The sequence below is a fragment of the Saccopteryx leptura genome, chromosome 1 (genome assembly GCF_036850995.1).
Source record: "Saccopteryx leptura isolate mSacLep1 chromosome 1, mSacLep1_pri_phased_curated, whole genome shotgun sequence".
Taxonomy (NCBI): domain Eukaryota; kingdom Metazoa; phylum Chordata; class Mammalia; order Chiroptera; family Emballonuridae; genus Saccopteryx; species Saccopteryx leptura.
In genome coordinates, this window is record NC_089503.1 from 301,285,567 (window position 1) to 301,310,290 (window position 24,724).

General features: G+C 40.3%; 1 protein-coding gene across 3 annotated transcripts in view; it reads left to right on the top strand.

The window, feature by feature from the left end:
- CCDC38 (coiled-coil domain containing 38) overlaps positions 1-24,724 on the top strand; it is a 47,159-nt gene that overhangs the window by 782 nt on the left and 21,653 nt on the right. For all 3 annotated transcript variants that reach the window (XM_066357307.1, XM_066357297.1, XM_066357300.1), the window contains exons 2-8: positions 6,912-6,966; positions 10,099-10,199; positions 11,858-12,023; positions 16,590-16,654; positions 18,762-18,925; positions 19,035-19,115; positions 22,520-22,683. In XM_066357307.1, coding sequence (XP_066213404.1) covers positions 6,927-6,966; positions 10,099-10,199; positions 11,858-12,023; positions 16,590-16,654; positions 18,762-18,925; positions 19,035-19,115; positions 22,520-22,683 — 781 coding nt within the window. In that variant the 5' untranslated portion in view covers positions 6,912-6,926. The remainder of the gene's footprint in view (positions 1-6,911; positions 6,967-10,098; positions 10,200-11,857; positions 12,024-16,589; positions 16,655-18,761; positions 18,926-19,034; positions 19,116-22,519; positions 22,684-24,724) is intronic.

The window sequence follows — 24,724 nt, forward strand, 5'->3', positions numbered from 1 at the left end:
ACTGGTTTCAGCTGGGTGTCCCCCACGCCCCCAGTTGTATCTGGTCGGGCCTGCCTTCAATTTGCTTCCAAGGGTGGTGGAAGAATCAAGTTTGTTTAAAGAAGGTGGTCTGTAGTTCTCACCCACATCTCTTCCCGCCTATTCAGTTCTGTGGTGACACTGTCAAGCCCAGGTTTATTTTGTTTATATTCTTTTAGTAGGAGCTTTGGATTAGGCCTGTGGGATAGACAAAGACAGGAAGGGCACTTTCCCTGCCCAGTACTGGCTACAATCAAAAGGAGGACACTTCATGGATACAAAAACATACAGTAAAGGCAGGCTTGGGGCCTGTACAACCCTAACAATATAAAAGCAAGTCAGTTTAGTGTCATTTTAAAACCATATAAAAACGAAGGACAGAAAGCAAAAACTCATTTAGATGAACACAATAAATAAGCATTTGCTCTAGCTTAATATTGTGTACATAAAAGAGAGACTAGTCAGAAAGGAAAGACAACAAAGAAGAAAATTGGAAAACAAATCAGTAGACAATGAGAGTAAAGGAGACCAGAAAGGAAAAAAAAAAATCCATAGATTATTCTTAATAGCTCAGACACACAATCACAGACAGAAGTGTGCGTATAAACAGTTTTTTAAAGAAAGGTTTCATATGCAGAAATAGTGAAAAATAGTCACTAATTCATAGAAAAATATTTAAAATTTACAAAATTTCTGCTAAAGACTTGAATGTAACATTTTGTAATTATATTTGCAGACTTATGTAGTTATAAAGGATGGAGTAAAAGTATAGAAATAGGAGACTTTGGGGTTCAATAAACTTTTCTTAATCTCATTCTGTTATTCATGAGCTGTTTGACCTAGGGAAATTAATTTCCCTGAGCCTCAGTTTTTTCATCTACAGTATACCATGGGGATAATTGTTTTTACTTTATGTACTCACTTGAGCTTTAAAGAAGATGAAATGTAAATCACTTAGCCCAGTGCCTATCTCTAAATAATAGCTATTGTTATTATTGTTATTATTACCATTAGTTTATTTTAATCCTGCTCTTTGTCTTGCTGGTCAGTTAAATTAAAGATTAGGATTCAGTAGTTCTAGTTAAAGATTAGAATTCTAGTCTCCTGACTTCACAGAATGTATCATGTACTTAAAGCTTACTAGTTCTTGGCAATCTGAAAGAAATTGTATTTTTTTAGATGGCGTTTTATATATGAGTGAACTGAGTGCATCTGATTACAATGTAGATAAACATTATTGCCTGACAAGCCCCTGCAAGTGAGAGGTTTGCAGAAGCAAGAAAGATGAGTATAGACTTCCCTCCTCCCTGATCACTGTTAAATAATTATAGAGGTGAGGGTAAATGTGTTTCCTTAGTAATAACCAATGTCCCTATAGCACTTCTTAGTTTACAGAGTACTTTTCACATTATCTGATTCACATTGGCTGATTTCTTTTCCCTAATTCTTCTTCTGCTTGACCTCCAGTTATTTTTTTTCAATTTGCAAAAAGGGCAGTCAGAAATGTCAACAGAAATGTCCACGCAAAATAGATAGCTTGACGCCAATGGGGCCTTAAAGGTTAAGCTGAAGGTAATTTCCTCATCGTTGTGTTCTGCTTCTGACCTAATCAAAAAAGACAGTCACTGGGCAGGCCAAGGACCTAGTGGCTCCTGGCTCTCTGGTAAACAAAAAATTGCTAACTCTGGTCTAGAAAGAGGACACAGTTCACAGCCCTTTTCCTAGTGTTTGTCCAAGTGGGTGGGAAGGAAGTGAGAAAAAAATGGAAAGACATTGGCTGAGGGAATGTGTCTAAATCTTCATTTGCATATGGGAGATAAAAGTTCTTTATCTCATACTGAAAGAATCTGGAAATCCACTTTCATTGAGTTTGTAGAATTGTCAAGAAATTCAAACACAAACTTCTTTGAATAATATCTGGTAGATATTGTTATTGTTAATTCTATTTAGAGTTGATCTAGGACTTTAGGTTTGGGCATTATAAAACCCCATTCCTCTTTCTCCACTTCCATGGAGCTTACAGTGATGGGAATCTGCAGTATGGCCCTGGAGGGGTAGCTTAATTGGTTAGAGTGTTGTCCTAATATGCCAAGAATCAATTAATGAATGCATAAATACATTGAACAAGTCAATGTTTTTGTCTCCAAAAAATCAATAAATAAAAAAAATTTTTTTCTTCTTTTTCTTTTTTTATTCAATGAGAGAAGGGAAGGCAGAGACAGATTCCCACATGTGCCCCTGACCAGGATCCACCCGGCAAGCCCACTAGGGGGAAATGCTCTGCCCATCTGGGGCATTGCTCCATTGCTCAACAACCAAACTCTTCTTAGTGCCTGAGGCGGAGGCCATGGAGCCATCCTCAGTGCAGGGGGCCAACTCATTCCAATTGAGCCATGGCTGCAGGAAGGGAAGAGAGAGAGAGAGATGGAGAAGTGAGAGGGGTAGTGGTGGAGAAGCAGATGGGTCCTTCTCCTATGTGCCCTGACCGGGAATCAAACCTGGGACATCCACATGCTGGGCCGATTGATGCTCTACCACTGAGCCAACTAGCCAGGACCATGAAAAAAAATTAATAATAAAATAAATGAATAAAAAATGAAAAGAATCTGCACTGAGGTGGGTCTGATTCCCCAAATTTACACTGACATTGCTGGTAGATTCCTCTTAAATGACCCAGTTTCAAGAACTTTAATTCAGAATTTTTTACAAAAACTAGTTGTCAGTTATTCCTCCTATTCTTTTCAAATGCTAGTAGTTATTCACAAGAGAGAGAACTAGAAAGAGGACACAGCTGAAGATCTACTTGGAAGACAATATGAGCAATTATTTCCCTATCAGCCTACTGTGAGTAAGCACTTTGCATACAATATCTGTGTTTGAAAATTGCAACAAGCCCATGCCAAAGGAGTTAGTATCCATACTGGATAAAAGAACCTAAGGTGCACTGAGTTCAATTGGATAGATCTTAAAAAAAGAGCTGCTAATCAGAGGCAGGATTCAAACCTGCCTCCTCCCTAAGGCAAGGATCTTTCTACAGTGCCTTCATGCTTCCCCTGTTATGATGCATATCAAAGGACCTGACTCAGTGACCACATACAGTTGCATAATGTTGGAGGAATGCAAAAATTAAATAAATCAACTAGCATGATGCTCATTTGGAAAAACAGTGTATTTATGTCCATATCCCTCAGCTATTTGATAAATATCTCAAATTTAGCATGCTCTAAACTGAAGTGTTTATCTTCCCAGCTGCCCCTTCCCCCACAGCCTTCTCTGTCTCTGTGAGAGCAACTCCAGTCTTTCCTGGGCTTTTTATCTCATACCCCACATCCAAACCATCAGCCAGTTCTGTAGGTCTACTTTCCAAATGTATCTAGAGTCTGACCACCTCTTCCCACTTCTGCTACCCTGAGACCCCAATATTGCTTGCCTTCCCAATTGGAACCTCATCTCCTTCTGTAGTCTAATCTCAGCTCAGGAGTCACAGTGGTTTATTTCATGATTCTCATCTCCTTGAGTAGGTGACGCTCAAGGCCCTTGTTATCTCATTGACCTCGTCTGTCACTCCCCTTTGTTCACTGCGCTTAAGTGCCACTAGTGTCCTTGCTGCTTCTCAAACACACCAGGCACCTCCCCTCCTTAGAATGCTTTCTTCTTGGTTACACTTACAAGACCCTTACTACACAACTGGTGCTGTCCAAAAGGTGGGACATATATTAACTCACTTACTCCCAGCAGGTAGGTCCTATTCCCATCCTCCCTTTTGAAAGACGGGGGATCAAAGTGTGAAAATTGAGGAGCATAATAAGTCCATGCTTTTAGTCACTAGCCTATGCCACGTCTAACAATGATGGTTTGCAACCACACAGCACATTTTAAAACCCTGGTCTTTCTGAGCCTTTTATCTTCTTTGACCATCGGAATTTGGATTTGAACATGGATTTCAGATGTGAATTTGGAGGGATTTGCTATGCAATTCAATGTTTTTCCTCTTTTTTTTAGTCCAGAGCCATTGTTTAGTCATCAGGGTATTTTTATTTGCACAACAAAGACATTTACGAGTGTTGACTTTTTTTCTCCCCCTGATAGGTGCATCATATTGGTTCGCTTCTACTCTTGTATGTTCTTCACCAGCCTGTTCAGTAATCAGCACGGGGGTTAATGCACAGGGAAGTACAGAAGTACAACAACTTCTAGAGGCCATTCATTCTGTTTACATGTTCTATGAATTAATGGGGAGGTGGGATAAGAACAGATATCTACTATTAGCAGTTGGCTCAGAGGAAAGGGAAACTTCTAGTTTTTCTACGAGTGAAAAAGTGTCAGAATCCATGGATAAATTGTTTATTGCAGTTAGGCTTTTTAGGATAAATGGAATGAGAGTGAAGATGGGGAGGAGAGTGAACTCCGATAGAAAAGGATTGAAGGAGCCAAAAGTATGACCAGAAAGAAGTGAGTAGACTCTTAGGAGTGGAGATAAGTGCACAATGGAAATTTCAGAAAAAACCTCCTACAAGTCTTCATAGACCAGCCCAACAGATTGTCATCAATTTTGCACCAACCCTTCTTTCCTACCTGTTGGAATAAGCCTAAAGCATCTGAAAAAATCTTCAGTAATCTGAAGAAGTATAGTATCAATCCTGTAGGCTTTTATTAAATTTTTCTTTTATAAGCATTAATATAATTTCTTTTTCATCTTTGTTTTTATAATTACTGGGCGTAAAATCACATACTGATTAGTAAATATTAGCACATAGTAGCTCTCACTTCCTGAGTTCTGTCTGTATGCTAGGCACCCTGCTGGGTTGCTTATGTACATTGCCTCATTGAATCCTGAAGAAGTGAAACTATCTATTACTCCCATTTTATGGAATGGGATCCTGAGGTTCAGAGATGCTAAGCAATTAAAATACAGGCCCCATGAAAACAATGGTTTTTGTCCTTCTGGTGTGTGTGGTTTATTTTTTAACTGCCCTTTCTCCTGCACCTAGAGCAGTGCCTGACACATAGTAAGTATTGAATAAATATTGTTTAGTGTTAAATGAAATTGCTCACACATCTGTATATGCCAAACCAACAGACTTGTCCACTCCAAAGTCTGGCTTCTTTTAAATGTTTTCTAAGTTAATTTTTGGAGGGAGACACTGATTTTTTCCACTTATTTATGCATTCATTGGTTGATTCTTTTAATGTGCTCTGACTGGGGATTGAACCCACAACTTTGACATATCAGGACACAATCCAACCAACTGAGCTTTGGGGTCAGGACTTCAAAGTGTGTGTTCTCAATCACCTGCTACAGTGTCTCTGGGACATTTAGCTCTTAATCATGGCTCTTTGAGATTACTGAGGCATAAATTTAAATGAGCAGCTTGAGACAGAGACTTGATTTGAGGAGATGAACACACAATACAGTGTACAGAAGAGGCGTTGTAGAATTGTGTGCTTGAAACCTGTATAAATTTGTAATCAGCGTCACCCCAATAAATTCCATTAAAAATAAATAAGTAAATAAATGAGCAGCCTGAAATAGGCTGTTTTGTCCCATTTTTCCTATTGTGGGTACACCTTTTTATATAAACTCCTGAATATCCCTTTTCCCCCAAATAAAAATTTATTTGATATTATATCCATTGTAAAAATTATACAGGCTCATTGAAAAATTTGAATGATATACAAAAAGTATAAAAATTCAAGACAAGTACAGGGGGTCCTCAGGTTACGACACAGTTCCGTTTCTACGACAGTAACATAACCTGAATTTTGGTGTAAGTTGAAACACACCCTAGCCTAACACCAAATCTAACACTTGCACTTTTAACAGTCCAGTGGCGTTGGTAAACGGACTGGGGGGCGCCAACTCCCTCCCCCATTCACCACGTTACTGTGTTTTCTTCCATCGCGCACAACCAGACTACTTTACCCACATGATTTGTAAGTACGATGCTAATGGCATAAGCTGAAAGACTCATGTCTCAATTTTGTAAAGTTTTTGTGGAAGTGAGTGTTGTAAACGTCGTATGTGGAGACTGTCATAACCCAGGGACTCCCTGTATAAGGTGTGGCATGTGAGGCACTTACCTTGCATGCAAAATTTAAAGGGGAGGCAAAAACTCAGTAATCAAACATTTTAATTCACTATTTAAAAAAGTAAAAGTAAAACTTAATGCAAATAATCCACCATGAACAAAAATCAACATTTTAAATAAAGACAAGATCTGTGGGTCAGGACAGGGTAGGGAAAATGAGGCACTTATTCTCTGGGTCATATAAGTGCAAAGTCAGATCCCATATATATTTTAAATTATGATATTTTATCTTTAATTTTTCGTGCATTAATTTTGATTTTTTACAAAATTGCATTAACATATTATTTGTGTTGACAACTGAGTTTTTCAGGCCATTTTCTCAAATTATGCAGCTAAGGTAGGTGCCTTACTCAACTAACCCCGATCCCAAAGCTGATAAAAATGAAGATTGCTCTGAATCAGAGATAACCATTATTAATGTTTGATGAGGAGTTTTTCATACACCTCTCTGATTTGGCATGTGTTTTTTTATCCACATCATTCCTATCCTTTTGAAATATTGTGGTTTTAGCTAACATCGTAAATAGTGACTACAGCATTGTTTTAAGGGGCTACATGGTTACTTAGTCAACTCCCTACTTATTAAAAAACACTGGACAAACATTATTGTACATACTTTTTTGCCTACTGATCTGATTATTGTCTCGGGATAAGTTTCTAGAAGTGGAATTGCTGGGTCAAAAAGTTGGTGCGTGCACTGCTTTTAAAAGCAGTAGGGCTTATTTGGGAGTTACTGGCAGTTGAATTTAGTGACTATGCAAAGTTTACAGAATTTTTATCATGTATGTTCTTCTCTTTGGACAGGGCCAGAAGACAAAAATGTCATCACAATTTTTACCGACACCACTGACTTCTGGAGGTAAGGAAGAAATCAGTCCATGAGTTCTCACTGTGCGCCTACCTGGTCCTGTTAGTCCTCGCTAGTGGCCTGGGAGAGTGAGAACAGGAGAGGGCTACACCCCGTAAGCATCAGATGTGACTGCTCTATGTAAAGAACTTATTTACTACCTGCTGAGGAAGTTCTCTTCTACTTTTTAATTCTCAAAAGAAAGACCTTTAAATCAGAGGGCCATTAACCTGTTGTATTTTAGCAAGACTGCCAGTCTTTCATGACAGAAAACAATTCACTCAATTTTTTGTCACAATACATGACTCGAATAACTAACTACATTGGATGAAAGTCTGTCCTCGCCTTTCCTTGACCACCCTTTCTCTCCTTATTCCTTTACTTCTCTACCAGTATTTGAGGAATTAGTGTTTATCAGTAGACAATAATAACTTTTTTCACTTATAAATTTGACACAGATTTAAAAATTGGATAACGCCAAGAGTTTATTATAGGTAACAGGCACTTTATAGGAATTCTTTTTGAAGGAAATGTGGCCCTATCTGTCTTTAGAATTAAAAGACTTGGCTGCAACAGACAGAAAATACAAAAATAACAGAGGCTTAACCATGATAGAAGTTTATTTTTCTCTTAGGTAACAAGTCTGGACATAAGCATTGCAGGGTCCATATGGAAGCTCACATCAGGGGCCTGTGCTGCTCTAGCTGTTGCTGGCTTATATTCTTGATCCCAGGCGTTTGCTCTGTACCGGTGATCACAGCCATCCATATTCCTGCCAGCAAAGAGGAGAAAAGGGGGGGTGCCCCTCCCTTTAGGACACTTCCTAGAAGTTGCACTTACCACTTCTCCTGGCATTGTCTTATCCAGAACTTAGTCACACGGCTATTTCCAGCTTCAAGGAAGGCTGAAAAATAACATGTCTACTCTGGGTGACCATGTGCCAATCTGGAATCAAAGGCTCTATTCCTATAGAACAATGATTTTCAACCATTTTCATCCCTTGGCACACATAAACCACTAAAATTCTGTGACACACCAAAAACTATACATTTTTGCCAATCTGAAAAAAAAATAGGCATAATTTTGATTCATTCACACTGGACAACTATTGTTCTATTGGCTGTTGTCATTTTTTTTTTATTTGACCATCTAAGAGGAAAGAGGTCAGTGCCCCTGACTTAATAGTTAGGTACTGCAGGTTTTAAAATTTTTTGCAGCACAGTGGTTCAAAATTGCTGCTATAGAAGGGAGAATAGGTATTGGGGGACCACAAAATTATTTGAAAAGCATTTAAATAGGGTTGGGAAAATTTTTCAAGGTACACTGAAATTGATCACCCAAGGAGGACAGGCTTAGAAATTAAAAAATATAAAAGGAGGCTTACAACTCTGGAATTAAACAGTTTGTTAAGGGAACTCTTGGACAGAAGAGAGTGTTGGGCATCAGCAAGAAAGTGGATCTCTGCACCCAAGTGGGATGGGAGTTTGATTGATATACATCGTCTCCAAGCACAGAGGTGGTTTGTAGCCAAGTGACTTGTGTATGTTAAGAGGTGAATATTCCAAAGCATTAAACAACATAACAGGCCTACTTACCTGTGGAAGAACGTTCCTTTTAGGTGATACGGCTAAACCCCTCCTGAGCTGAACAGTGGTCTCTGTGGGCAACTTGCTTCTGAAGAAGGCCTTGGTCACAGCAAGCACTAGAAACCATTTTGCCTAGTGTAGGGCCATGTCATCAATTTATTCTACAGATGTTTGCACGAATAATTAAAGATGTATACAAGAATAGTCATCACAGCATTGTTTATAATAGCAAAAGACTGGGGTCAACCACAATGTCCATTGGTATGGGAGTGGTTGTATAAAATATGATACATCCAAAGAATGGGACACTAGATAGCTATTTTTTATGAGATAAATATATAAACATTGATATAAAAAGGGAAACTAAATATATTACAAAACAGCAACAAAAACAACAACAACAAGATTCAGAACAGTAGAATAATATGTCTCGGACAATCCCTATTTTATTAAAGCATTTTCAGTATATTTCTTTGTCAAGAATTGTGAAGGCCTGGCTGGTTGACTCAGCTGTAGAGCATTGGCCCAGCGTGTGGATGTCCCAGGTTTGATTCCCGGTCAGGGCACACAGGAGAAGCGACCATCTGCTTCTCCACCCCTCCCCCTTCTCTCTCTCTCCCTCTCTCTCTTCCCACCTCCCCCAGCCATGGCTCAAATGGTTTGAGCAAAATTGGCTCCAGGCGCTGAAGATGGCTCCATGGCCTCGCTTCAGGTAATGGCTTAGTTGTGGAGCAATGGAACAGCGGCCCCAGATGGGCAGAGCATCATCCCGTCGGGGGGCTTGCTGGGTGGATCCTGGTCAGGGTGCATGCAGCACTCTGTCTGTCTGCCTCCCCATCTCTAACTTAAGAAAAAAAGAAAAAAAGAAAGAAAGAAAACTGTTAGAAATCTAAGCATGTTGCAAACATTTATATACAAGTTTTTGTGTGAGCAAATGTTTTCATTTCTCTTGGATATATAGGTAGAAGTAGAATGGTTGGATCATAGGGCAGCTCTATGTTCAACTTTTTGAGGAATTGCCAGACTGTTTTCCAAAGTGGCTACACCATTTTGCATTCCCACCAGCAATATATGAGGGCCCAATTGCTCCACATCCTTGCTAATACTTGCTATTATCTTTGACTTCTTTTTAAGACTCCCTGGTCTAGACTGAGAATCTCTCTAAGGGCATTGGATATATCTATTGTAGAGGACATGGTGGTGTAAGGGTAATGGTGGGTATATTGCAGAAGTGGGAAGAATCAACATGTTAATATCTCAAAATATGATCCCACTGTCTTGTAATAGTCTCCTTATCTACATATAGCAAATATAGGCTCGTTCCCCATGAATTACTAAGCACGGTGCTCAGTGCCATGGGAAACAGACAGTGAGTGGTGGCTCTTGCCCCTGGATCCAGGCCTCATATTCATTTGGGGAGGTGAGGCTGGCTGCATCCTCCTCCTCAAAGACCCACGGATCTCACTTAGTTTACCCTGGCTGGTGGGAGCTCGCCATGTGGTCAAAAGAGGAGGAATGACAGAAGGTTTTCCTTCCTTCTTTTTCTTTTTCTTAATAGATAAAGTAAAAGATGAGGAAACCAAAAACAAGAGGCCATATACGATCTCTTTCAAAGATCTCTTTCTTTTCAAAGAAAATGAAAGGGTGTCAAGGCAAAAGGTAAGATTCGATTGAAATCCCAATCCTAATTAATGTTAGACACATATCCTCTCATCCATTGCTTTTATGAACTCTGCTGGGTAAGGTATGGAGTCAACTGTTGACTTATGCACCACACACTGTCACTGTGCTGGGGGACGGTGTGTACACACACACACACACACACACACACACACACACACACACGACAGAGCAGCATCCAGCCACTGGAGGAAGACAGACATACCACTACAATCTACTGTGACAAGTAGGGTTATACCCTTATTTCATTGATTTTTTTTTTCTTTTTTAATAGTCGGAAACATTATTTTTAAAAAATTTATTAGGGTGACATTGGTTAAAAGGATCATATAAGTTTTAACTGTACCACTTCTATGTTACATGATCTGTATATTGCATTGTGTGCCTATCACTCAAAGTCAGATCATCTCTGTTGCTGTATATTTGGCCCCTCTACCTCCCACCCTCTTTCCTTTCCTATGGTAACCACCACGTCTATGTCTGTGTCCATGTCTATGTTTTATATTCCACATATGAATAATATCATATACAGCTTAGCTTTTTCTGAATTCACTGATTCGAAGGGCCACATTTTTTCACATTTTATTATTCCTGAAATTGGGATCCAGCTTATATAGATGGGATATCATACACAATTGGCAGTGCATCTTACAATAAGTAAGATCTTAGAGTTGATGAAGTAACCTTAGTAATCTACAGTAATGCATCTTAGAGCCGATGAAATATAGTAATAGAGGCATAAAGGAAATCTAGAGAAAGTGGTTGTCGGCTCTGAGAAGAGGGAGGAGTGGGTGGCGGCCGGGGTGAGTGTGCACGCAAAGGCTCCACTGAGGAGATAAACAGGAGCGGAATTGTTAAGAATAAGTCACAATTTTCCAAGCAGATCCAGGTAAGAGACTGTATATGTGTGTGCTGAGGAGGGTTAGGGGGGAAGGAGAGGAACTCAAAGTGAGGAGGGGGTGCCATTTTGGAACTATTTGGTATGAAGCTGCGTCTTTCCAGCTGTGCCTACAGTTACTCTCCCTGCTTGCTTTGCGTGGCTCAGATTTCACAAGGTTTGCTTTGCTTATTGCTAGAAGGAAGGGTGATTACAGGATCTAAAAAAAAAAAAAGAATGAGGAAAATATCCAGGAACACTCAATAACTGATTTATCTATAGGGTGATGGTTTCACACATGTGTTCTGTGTGTGACTGAAAGTATCCAAAATTAAATTGAGAAAAGATTCACGAAATCAGGAAGCTGGTTTTTTATGTTTCCCGAGGAGGTCCGTTTCCTCTCAAGCGTTCAGTTCTGCAGAATCATTCTTTCCAAAGCAGTGGAGTTTTCAGGTCCTTGCATTTGGGGCCCCGCAAGAAGAGAGTGACAGTAAAGCCAGAGCAACATTTTCGGTTTCGTATTTGTTGTGTACGTGTTTATAGGAGAAGCTGAATGTTTTTACATTTGTGCTCCACTTTGTACGAGAAGGAATTAAAAACTAAACACGGTTCTTTAGAGATAAGAACTGGAGGTTGCTTGTTTAATGTATTAGTAATGAGAAAAGGACTTGTACAAATATATTTTATATATGATCACTATTTCAAGATAATATTATTTTTGGTAAATTAGAAATTCTTTTAAACTTTCTTACTTGGGCAGGAAAAAAATTTGAACCGCAGCATGAAAATTTACCAAAAGACTACTTTTTCATCTCGAATGAAGAGTCGTTCACACCTGAGCCAAATAGCATTCCGCTCTGACACAGTTTCTGGCTCACTTGAAAAATGTGGGCTAGATCCGGCTCTCATTCTCAGTTTAACAGAAGGTAAATCTAAATGACTGTTTTAAAACATTGTTTCAAATATTTACTATTACTATCAGACTTGGTGGCTTTTCTGGAGGTGAGACACCCATAGTGTGCTGTCTCATAATATGGCTGGGGGGTCTTTCTAAATGGGGGTTGAGAGTCTGGAGAAAATCTATTTTAAATAAGACATCCTACTTTCCCAAGAAACAGACTGTTACTCATTGCCATGGCTCTAAAGAAGAAAATCACTGCCAAAGTGACACAGCATGAAAGGTAGTGACTCTGGCTATTTAAATTCAGTTCTACATCTACATCTAGAACTGAATTTAAGAGCAGTCTTTCTAAAGAGAGGACTTGACTGTCTGGGCCATACAGCTCTCATATCCAGAATCAGAATGCTAATAGAATTAAGTAGTTTGTCTGTTATTGCAAAAACATAACCTGTTTTAACAACTTATGAAGGCAACATGCTAAAACACTACAAGCTATTATTTATTGCTTTATGAAATGGGGCAGTGTGGGACTCAAAATGTCATGACCATTTCCTACTTATCAGATCAAGAGGTGCCTACAAATGAAATGGAAAGCACTTTGAAGCTAGGGAGGCTAGAGTGATTAATACTAGGATGATGGAGTGATAAAATCTTCCTGCAAAATGAGTCACTCAAATTTTTAAATTAAAAATTAAAAAAGAAGGAAGGAAAGGAAGGGGGAAGGAAAGGAAGGGAGTGAGGGAGGGAGGGAGGGAAGGAAGGAGGGAGATTGAGTGTCCAGGATTTGCTGTGGTGACTTAAAAACATCTTTCTGGCTCCCAAAGCCCAGGCACTTTCTCAAACTGTGAAAAAACAAATTTTTCAGAGAACAAGGAAACCAGTTAGGAATGAACTTGGATTTAATTAGTATAGAAAAGGGAAGCCATGTCAACTTATTTAGAAGATCTTGGAGGTGCATATTCCACACCACTTATGAAAAAGCCGCAAAAGGATAGGCGGCATGGCGATGTCAGTGACTGTGCGTGGCGATGTCGGTGACTGTGCGTGGCGATGTCGGTGACTGCGCGTGGCAATGCCGGTGACTGTGCGTGGCGATGTCGGTGACTGCGCGTGGCGATATCGGTGACTGTGCGTGGCGATGTCGGTGACTGTGCGTGGCGATGCCGGTGACTGTGCGTGGCGATGTCGGTGACTGCGCGTGGCGATGTCGGTGACTGCGCGTGGCGATGTCAGTGACTGTGCGGCTGAATGGGGAGGGCTGGGTTCAGTCTTGGGTCTCGTGCCTACAGTTCACCTCTATCGCACGGTGAACCCTACGTCATTAAGAGCACTTTAAATTACACATGATATGTATCAGAAAGAGTTCTGCACAAAGAGGGGTTAACTTCAAAAATCCTCGCCAGTCTAACAGTTCTGAGGGAGCTAGGAGGAATGGCATTGCTGATGACCCTTTTCAACACCGCTGGTGATTAGCAGAGGGGTTACCGGTCACTTAAATATAAAAGGCTCTTAAAAAGGAAATAGTAAAATTGTTTAGTATTATCCAAGGCAATCTGGGCTCTGTCAGCAGTGGAAATCAGGTTGTCAGTTTCTGCTGATTACACAGATAAGATATTTGGACATTTTCACTTAAAATTATAAAGTTCCCCCTTAAACTCTATCCAACCAAGATATGATTTGGGTGAAACCCTCACTCTCCAACCTTGCATGTCCTGCCTGAATTCTGATTAAAGACAAATGAGCAAGTGATCCCTACTTTGGGAGCCTACATTATTTTATTTTTGTGTAAACTACTAGGTCATCATCAAAGAAATTACACAGGTAACTGCCATAGACAGATCAGTAGGCTACAGGACAGAAGAGCCCCTGCCACCTCCATGCAGCCAGCAGCTTGACTTCGGTTTTGCTCTCAAAGGGCAGCACCTCTGGATCACATCTGCAGGGAGTTCTGAGGCCCTTTGACTTAGAGGAGCACAAGTGCTTTGGGGAAGCCTTTGTCATGCATGGTCTATCGGTCAAAAGAGCTGCCTGAGAGCTAGAAACGCACTATAACCAGTCTATTTAGAGTTGACAAAAATCACATCAACTCAGACAGCACCATGTTAAAGTAACCTGGAATGGTGAGCATAGCTATAATATTTAGTAAATTGCTAGACAGGATAGGATTTTTTTTATGTTGAAATTTATTTTCATCTGACCCATCATAAATAACCAAATGAAAGCCACAGTAAGCCATTTTATTCTATTTTTTTCTATGTTTTAATACATTGAACCTGAATCTAATTAAGTATGTAAGGGAGATTAAGGACCATGTTAAACAACGCCACGAGGATGCAATCTCCTAGGGTCCATTAAGTGGGGAATTCTACAGGGGCATTGACCTGATTTTTTATCTGTTTAAAATAAAAGGCATGGAAAAAAAGGAGCTGTGTATGGAGAGAGGGAGGTGGCTGTTAAAGGATTTTTCAAAATAGACTTTAAAAATAGCTCAGTACTCAAGCATCGGCCCCAGATGGGGTTGCTGGGTGGATCCCAGTTGGTGCACATGCAGGAGTCTGTCTTATTATCCCTCCTCCTCTCACTAAAAAATAAATAAATAAATAAAATAAACTTTAGTAGTCATACCAACCAAATTGACCTTTGTTTAGATTTTATGGGGTTTTTTTAGTTCTAAAAAGTTGGGTTTTTTTGAGATAGCTGGGGAAATTTGAACCCTAACTTGGTATATGATACTGAGGAATTTTTCATTTTGTTTGGGATAATAATGGTATTATGGCTGTTAAAAAAATTTTTTAATATGATAGAGTCACATACTAAAGTATAAAATATTTATGAATGAAATGATAATAATGGTTTGGATTTGCTTTAAAATGTTCTACTGAGGAGAAAAATGAAGGGTGACGATAAATGAAACAAGACTGATAAAATGTTGATAATGTTGGAGCAGGTGATAGGTTCGGGGTGGTTCATTAGATGACTATTTTTATGAATGTTGATGATTTCTATAACAAAATGGTTTTTTTTTAAGCGTTTAAAAATAAATTGTGCTAACTAGGTGCTTATTACTTTCATGCATGCTATTTTATTTAAACCTCAACAAAATGCCGTTGAGTATTTTTGCCTCCTCTCTTTATCTGATACAAATGCTCAGTAAAATTGAGTTACTTATTCAAAGTCACTAGGTGGACGCAGAATTTAAACCAATACCTATCTGACTCCAAAGCTGGTTGTTTGTCACCTGGCCTCCCATATAATAATCATTATTACTACTATTATTGAAAACTTAAGTGATTATTCATTCTGAAATAATGATAGCTAACAATTATCAAGAAATTATATACTATGTGTTCTAGTACAAGTTGCCCCATTTCCTTCTTGCAACAGCACCATAAAGTCATGACTAACAGTAATATAGCCACTTAGGGGAATTTAGGCTATGGTCATAATCCACTCCTAAATTTTAGTGGTTCACAACAACAGAACTTTATCTCTCATTCACTTTTCAACTTTGGTACTTTCCATTGAGTCCTATACTGAAGGAACAGCTCCTGCCTGGGACACTGCTGGAGTTTGGGCAGAGGGAGAAAAAGACAGCCTGGTGGTGGTAGTTCTGGAAACTTCGGCTTGGGAGCTACACAGGTCATTTCCACTCCCCTCCTATGGGCCAGATCAAGTCAGTGGCCAAGCCTGACATCGATGGGGTGGGGTCAGGGGTGGGGGAATGACATAATCTCACAGAGAGGGACAGCAAGAATTTAAGAGCAATAAAATAATCTACCACATTTAGTATCCTGTTGTACGAGGCTTGGAGAGGGTCATTTACTCACGATCCCACAGCTAGGAAGAGGCAGAGGCGGAGCACAACTCCCCTCCCCCCTCTCCGGGAAGCCTGCAGGATTCCTGGTGCAGTGCTGTCTCCCTGGTTATTTATGAAATACGATTTTCTTTCTACTACTACTTACATTTTTATTAAAAAAAAACTGTATCTGATATCACATTCTGATGGTTTCTCATGAAGCAAACATTATTGAAATGTAGCCTATATATAATTTTTCCAGAACAAAGAAACCCTGAAAGGGAATTTTGGTATTTTCTGTGGCTAGATGGTAAGATGGTTGTCATCTTTTCCTTTCCGGCCATACATTTGGTTTGGGATTCTCAAACACACTTTGCCTAAAGACTTTGGTTTTATGTCTAGATAGAGCAAAAAGTTAAGATTTAAAATAGTTCAGTCGTAATTAGCACAGGCTTAGGAGTCACGTGCCCGTCCTTCTCTGTGTTAGTTGGGGAACCTTGGACAAGCATCTTGACCTCTCTGAGCTTCAGGACTTCCTATCCTACAGGATGGGGATAGTAATAAGTACCTTATTGGGGCTATTGTTAGGGTTAAATGAAATGATGTTTTAAAGTGTCTGATAAAATTCCTGGTATATTATGGACAGAAAATAAATGGTAGTTACTCTTATCAAATTATTTTTTTTAAGTCCAGATACATGTTGCATGCAATAATTTAATTATATAGCTTTTATTTTATACATCTTTGAGAGATAATGAAGAACTAAATCTACATCAATTTCAATTTTCTTTAAAGGTACAGACACAAAGAAGACTATCCGTGAATTTATTAATGAACAGAGAGACAGGTTCCTGCTTGAGGTAGTAAAAACAATTTTTCTCCCATTAGCCAAAAAGAAGACTTCTTGCATAGAACTGACAAATTTTCACCTTGACATTTCATTTTTCCATTACATGCCCAGATCTAGTGCCTGTCCTTCCTATCCTCCCCTAAACCCACTTCAGCCAGGCTTTGGTCCTCACATTCCACCAAAACTACTTTTGTCAAGGTTACCGATGACCTTCCTACTGCTGAGTTTGAACTGTCCCTTCAAAGTCTTCCTTAACTTATCTTTCAGCAGCTGGCCCATTGGGTCACTTCCTCTTTCCTGAAACACTTTCTTCAGCTGGTGTCCAGGACCCACCATCTCTTGGTTCTTCCACATCACTGGCTGCTCACTCCTTTACAGTTTTCTTTTCTTGTTCCTCTTCTCCTTGCTCTCCAAATGTTGGAAAGTCCCAGGACTCACTTCTCTCCCTGTGCTCCATCTACCCTCCTCCAGGGGCCTTTAAATTCCCCTTCCATTTTGACAACTTCCAAATGTGCTTCTCTGGCCTGACCCTCTTCCTTGAATTCCAGACTCACAAATGCAATTATACTTCTTAATACTTCCATTTAGAAGCTCAACAGTCAGCTCAGACCTCATATTTCTAAAACTTGGCCCCTGCTATACTCTTCCCTACCCCTGAAAAGCTGCATCGCATGCAGTGCTCCCTATTTCAGTAAACTTAAAGTTCATTTTTCCAGTTGCCAAAAATATTGGAGTTATCTTCAACTCTACCTCCTTACAACTCATATCCAAATGTCCTTTCAAATACAGCTATACCCACACTACTTTTCATGACTGCCGCTGCTGCCGCTGTAGTCTGTGTCACCAATATCTCTTGCATGAATTCTCATAACTTCTAAGCACTAGTCTCCCGCTTCTGCTATTGCTCCCTACAGTCTGTTCTCCATACAACATTCAGTCTATTCTCACCCATGCCCCTCCTCTGCTGAAGACCATTAGTGATTTATCTGGTGTCCAGCTCTCATCCCTACCACGCTCCCCTTTGCTCCATCTGCTCCAGACACACTGGCCTCCTTGCTGATCCTGGGGCGCATCAATGATGATGCTGCCTCAGGGCCTTTGCACAGAGGCTCTTCCTTCTGGGAGGAACATTTCTTCCTCAGACATCTGCATGATTGTTCCTACTTCTTTCCAGTCTCTGTTTAATTTTCACAATATCAGGGAGGCTTTCCTTGGCTATACAGATAATGGCAACCCCTACCCTTACCCACTAGACTCCTTCTCCCCCTTTAATAGACTCCCCCCTCTACTGGAATGCATACCCCATAAAAGCAATTTTGTTCATTGCTCTGTTAACACCACTTAAAACAGTCCTGGCACACAGTTGTTACTCAATAAATACTTGGTGAATAAAGTAATAAATGAAATACGTTTTTGTTATAAACTTGAAGTATCTAATCATTGGTTGCATTTCTTTAAAATTATCTCATTTACATAGTTTTAGTTCATTTATATTATAATATATGTGGCTTTGTTAATTTATGGTTTATTTTCCATGCATGGCATTAAAAACCCAAGTGGATTCTTATATTCTATACTAAAAAAGAAAAAGAAGCTTGATGTCAAAGCTGGATTCGGGGATCCAAATGGGGCTATGATCTAAACGGGGCTGTTTGAGGCTAAGCACCGCCCCTTGGGCTGGTTTGAAGGAACGTGTCACTAGCCTGGCCGCTGGACCAGATTCTCCCTCGTACTTCCAGTGGGAGGAGCCTGTGAGGCTGCAGACCGCCCAGTTGTCTGATGCGCAGAAAGTATTGGAGGGACGCTGTAGGAAATACCAGGACCTGCCCTTTGGAGCATTATGTAACTATTTTTGATTTGTGGGGTCCAGTCATTTTGGAACAGTATTAAGACTCTTCATAAAAGTGAAAGAGAGGAATTAGTCTCCCTTCTAATTATCTCCCCAATAAAATTCCTTCATGAAATAAAGGCTACAGCCCCAAATTTGGCCATACCACTTTTTTCTAACACAAATGATCATTTAAAATGCAAGTTATTTCCCCTTTATTATGAGACTGTTGAAATGTGCTAGACACGTGGAGTAATGTTCTCAATGCGCTTGTTTTCAATGTTCCTAGTACGCTCTGTCAACCAAAAGGAACATGATCAACAAGTACGAGAAACACATGGCGACGAAGGAACGGCAACTCATAAGAGCAGAAACAAAGCTCCAAGACGATGCAGTAGCCTTCGAAGAGTTCCTTCAACAAAATTACCAGAGATCTGTAGACGCCCTTAAAGTGTTCGTTTATTTCACTCCAGCCAAATCACTTTTTACCTCCCTCTTCTTCCTTTTTAGTTTTTCAGAACACAACACAAAACAAACTAACAAATCTCTTGTAACTTTCCAGGGCAGCACAAGAAACTAGAAACAAACTCCAAATGACGGCTGAACTAAAGAAAGCAAGTATGGAGGCACAGGCAGTAAACAAGTGAGACCTGGAAACGATCTTTTTCTTATCAAGTGTCCATGCCCCTTTGAATTGAGTAATTGCTGATCAAGAATCTTCTTTGGCCTGACTGGTAGTGGCACAGTGGATAAAGCGTCTGCCCAGAACACCGAGGTTGCTGGCTCCGAGTGCGGGCTCAGCACGGGGTCACTGCCTTGGGGGAGGTATTTGTCCACTTGATCCCAAAGTTCATCAGCTTGAACCCAAAACGGTCACTGGCAATGAAAAGGCCAAGGTCGCTGGCTTGAACAAGGAGACCCTGGCTGGGCCCTAGTTGAGGCATGTTGGACAAGCAATCAATGCACAACAAAAGGGAAAGCAACTAGGGGTCGATGCTTCTCACCCTCTCTCTCCCTTCCTGTCTCTCTCTCTCAAAAAAAAAAAAAGGAAAAAGAAAGAGAGAAAGAAAGAAAAGACTCATCTCTGACTGTGTGTCAGGACAATACAGTGATCTCTGGCTGAAAGTTTCTCTAACTTGTCAATATAAAAGCCAATATTTTAGTTGAAAAGATGAAAATGAAGTTGAGAGTAAACAAATTATTTTTTAAGTGTCCTTTTTCTTTCATTCTGAGGTACATTTCCTCCCACATTTTAACATCTCTGCAATGGGGATTCATTTTACAATTATCTTACAATTATAATTGGTAGTATTTTTTTTATATTTATCCTTACACTTAGATAAACCTGGCATTTATATTAAAAACTGGGATCTATAATGACAAAAATACAGGAGCAGGATTTGAGATAAAATGATAGTACCACTTGTCACTCTTAAAAAAAAAAACCTAGATGTTTTCTTCTATGCTCAAGTGCATCTCACTTGATCTCATTTTAAATAAAAAGCTTCCTTCTGTCATCATCTTCAGACAGTAATTTCATCCTCCAGGAGACTGTAGTCCTGGTACTGAAGCATGCTGAAACTTTTTTTTGAGGACTGATGCTTAGCTTTACTTTAAAACCAAGTCCTAGACTTAGACTTAATCCTCAACATTTTTGGGAGGACAACACTTGCCTAAAATGCAGCTGAAGAACAGGAGGGCAGTTCCTCTGAAGCCAGTTGTTACTAACAAAATGTAAGTTTCAAACCCATTCTGGCTACAGCAGCCTCTTCTCTGTTAGGAACCTAGTTGAAGGGGGTTCTCATATTCTCCAATATGGAGAATTCCCTTCCCTCCTGCCCTCCACGATGTAATTAGAAGATTCTATTTACAGAACTAGAACAGCAGCCTCTGTATTGAATAAAGTACTGTATTTAGGCACAATGATTACCCTATTAAACCCTCCAGAAAGCCTTTCTGAAGAGAACTTGTGTGTTTTCCTGTCTCATGGTCTCAGCAAGGTGCAGGTGACGAAAGACAAGCTGGTAACAGAGCAAGGGGTGCAAGAGTGTGGCCCTCTTCTCTCTTCATGGCCCACCTTGGTCCTCCACGGCAGGGAGGGCTGGAAATCTGTTTACAAAGGGAATGGGGGCTGGTTCTGAAGCTTCTTCATGGAAGCTGTGCAATTCTAGCCATTTTAACCCTGTGCTTAGTAGGACACCTGGGAGGCTTTCAATCTAAAAAGGAAATGGTGGTGACCACAGAAGAAAACATCCAGGTTTGACTCTTGAATATCACTCATATACCAGGGCTCGGGAAGGCTTTGACCAAAAGAAATACTGAAGCTGAAGATATTGTTATAGGAGTAATGTTGATAAGGGTATTGAGGAGTGTGTAAGAAAGGCTCTGAGGATAAGGGGAGACTTGCTTTCATGAGGGCCTTTGTTGTTGTTTTAAACATTCCTTTTGGGTACATTTTGAAACATGATGGGAAAGTGCTGTGAGGCTGAGGAAAGGCTTTCAGTCCAGATTTGAGTGCTGGTTCTGCCATTCACCAGACAGATGACTTTGCAAGTCATTCATTTCTTCGTCCAGAAGACAAGAATGAGACTACGTACTTTAAAGTGCAGTACTGAGGATAGAATTGTATCTGTAGCGTGTCCTGTGTATCACCCGGTACGTGGCTGGTGCTCACTGAGTGCTAGCTCCTTTTCTTCTCCTCACTCAAGGACCATCTTTTGCTGCCTTCTAATTTTTCCCTGTATCTAATGTTGCATCCACCGGGTACTAGAACAAACGTCGGAGACTTTCAGGAGTTTAGATGTTGCTTTATTGGCCAGTTTAACCTGTGCAGGGGCAAACTCCTAAGATGTCCGGAGACACCGTGCTCACAAGGAGCTGCAAACGGAAGCCACGCCTGGCGCTTACAGCCAGGTCCTTATATATCCTAAGTGAGCAAGCATTATACAGAAGCAGATGTGGCAGTTTAGCTATTGGCTAGGGAGGTCGTACGCAGCATAGCAACAGGGGCCGGCATAGCAACAGGGGCTGGTTTTAGCTTAGTGGCGAATTTCAAACATAAACTTCTGATAAGGGTCTCTGACCTTCTTTGTTCTCAGCCTCACAGGGGCCCTATCAGCACTCCCTGTTCCTTCAATAGTTACACTCTTGGCAGCCCCAGCATATCAGTACTCCCTGAATCTAACATCTAACACTTAATACAGAATTACCCTCAAAAATAAATAAGTAGAGTCAAACTGTCATCAGTCTATCCTAACTGTGCATATCTTGGGGGCATGTTTTATTCAAATAGATTTCTTACAGGTTATTTCTTCTCATCTCTTACCATACTGATGCCCATATTTTTATAGCCATACTTAGAATTTTTGTTAAATAAATACAAGAGAATAAATTTTTTTTTTTTTTTGTATTTTTCTGAAGCTGGAAACGGGGAGAGACAGTCAGACAGACCCCGCATGTGCCCAACCGGGATCCACCCGGCACGTCCACCAGGGGTGATGCTCTGCCCACCAGGGGGCGATGCTCTGCCCCTCCGGGGCGTCGCTCTGCCGTGACCAGAGCCACTCTAGCACCTGGGGCAGAGGCCAAGGAGCCATCCCCAGTGCCCGGGCCATCTTTGCTCCAATGGAGCCTTGGCTGCGGGAGAGGAAGAGAGAGACAGAGAGGAAGGAGGGGGGGGGTGGAGAAGCAAATGGGCCCTTCTCCTATGTGCCCTGGCTGGGAATTGAACCCGGGTCCCCCTCACGCCAGGCCGATGCTCTACCGCTGAGCCAACCGGCCAGGGCGAGAATGAATTTTGTAAAACTTTTTATTATTATTGATTTTTTTTTAAGAGAGAGAGAGAAGCATCGATTTGTTCCACTTATTTATGCATTCACTGGTTGATTCTTGTATGTGCCCTGACTGGGAATCGAACCCACAACCTTGGCACATCAAGACAATGCTAACCAACTGGGCTATCTGGCTAGGAAAAAACTCTTTTTTTAAAAAAAAATGAACATGCTTTCACAAAGATATATCTAATCATATATCTTCATTTCCTTTTAGTGAAATATCAAAAACAGAATTCCTTCTTAAAGAGTACATTAAATATGGACTTTTTCTGCTGAAATTGTCTCCAAAACAGTGGCAAATCCAGCAAACACTGAAAAAGATGCAGACATCAAAAAGTAAAGAAAATATGGATGGCACTCTTCCAAAAATATTAACAAGTAAGTCATATTCTTAATGTCAATTAAATAAATGTCCCTAGTTCTAAAATGTTCGGTTGCAATGTTTGCTTGCTGTTTATTAATTAGAATTTCTATTTCAAAGGATTCTCACTGTCTCTGATATCATATATTATTGATTTGGAAACTCCAGTTAATTTCAAATATAAAGCAATAAAAATATATACACGGAGCCATAGAAAATATATTTACAGATTACACACTAGCATACCTAGAACCTCTCACCCACAAAAATGTGAAAAATTATTTTAGTAAGTGGACACAAAGTCAATTATATTTATTAACCTAACATATTAACCAAAGTAAACTAATGTTATTAATTAGAAAACGTACAAATTAAGTCCAAGAAAGCAACAATAACCTTAATTGTGTGGCCTGAAGATTTGACAGAGAAATAAGTCATGTTTTTAGATAGAAAGATTAACAGTGTAAAGCTGCCAATTTTTCTGAAATAAATGTATATACTTTATAGAAATATAATATAAATGTGACCAAGTCAGGGACTTGGTTGTTGGGTTGGGGAGAACTTTACACAATAATTCTGAGGCTCATCTAGAAAAATAAATACTTTGAAGGAAGGGTATTAGAAGGTAATTGGGGGGCATTACTAATCCTGTAAGATATATATTATGACAGTCTCAGAAGTTAAAACAGTATGGTACTGATGTTTAGAAGTCAAGTCAAAGGACCAGAAATAGATCCTATTATATCAATATATAAGAATTTAATGGGTGATCAAAATGGGGTCAAAAGGGAAGACTTCTGCTTCTAGTAACTTTGGGTAACAAGAACCAGACACTTTCCTGCTTTCTGAAAAGTCTGAAAAAACATATGAAGCAATAGTTTTCGGACATTGGACATCATTGACAAAGGAACCCCTCAGAGAGAGGATACATGAGATGAGCTATATGATGGTCCTGGGAGAGTTTCCAGGATGCAGCTTAAGAAGGGGGAGCCCAAGTGGGCCCAGTGGCCCCTGTGAGTTGAGGAGACAGAGCTAGGGTCTGGGGAGGGCACAGGGGCTGAAGTTCCCAGAGCACAGTACTGGAAAGGAGAAGGCTACTCAGAGAGTTCGGAAGATCTGCAAACTCTTCAGCTGAAAATTCTGAGACTCTGGGTAAACTACAAATAGGGGAGAATTTTGATACATGGTTGTTGACATGTATCAGCATACCACAGATGGCTGCCCTGCTCTGTTCACTGTACAGAGTATGATTAATTTAGATCGATGTGTATGAAATAATCGAGCAAGCACAGTGATGGCACTTGAATAAAACTCAATACATGGTGTTTGACAAGAGAAAAAACAAATGGAAAGGAAAGTGAGAAGTATTTGCATTTAACAGCTTACTGATTCAGTGCTGCTAGACTTGCCATCTAACTAGAGCAGGGGTCCCCAAACTTTTTACACAGGGGGCCAGTTCACTGTCCCTCAGACCGTTGGAGGGCCGGACTATAAAAAAAACTATGAACAAATCCCTAAGCACACTGCACATATCTTATTTTAAAGTAAAAAAACAAAACAGAAACAAATACAATATTTAAAATAAAGAACAGGTAAATTTAAATCAACAAACTGACCAGTATTTCAATGGGAACTATGGGCCTGCTTTTGGCTAATGAGATGGTCAGTGTCTGGTTCCATATTTGTCAATGCTAGCCGTAACAAGTGATATGACGCGCTTCCGGAGCCCTGACGCGTGCGTCCCGCATGGCTGCGCTTTGTGGCACCACCACATACAGCACACAGGATGCATCTGTGCTCTCTCACTGACCACCAATGAAAGAGGTGCCCCTTCCGGAAGTGCGGCGGGGGCCGGATAAATGGCCTCAGGGGGCCACATGTGGCCCGCGGGCCATAGTTTGGGGACCCCTGAACTAGAGGGTGCTCAGGAAGCTAGGAGTCACTCGGTCCAAGAGAGTGAATGGCTCACACTGGGATTTTAGAGGTTACGATTGATGGGGGAAATCGAGACCTCCCTCTGCCCTGCAGGCCAGTCCTCATCCATTCTTCCTGCTCCAG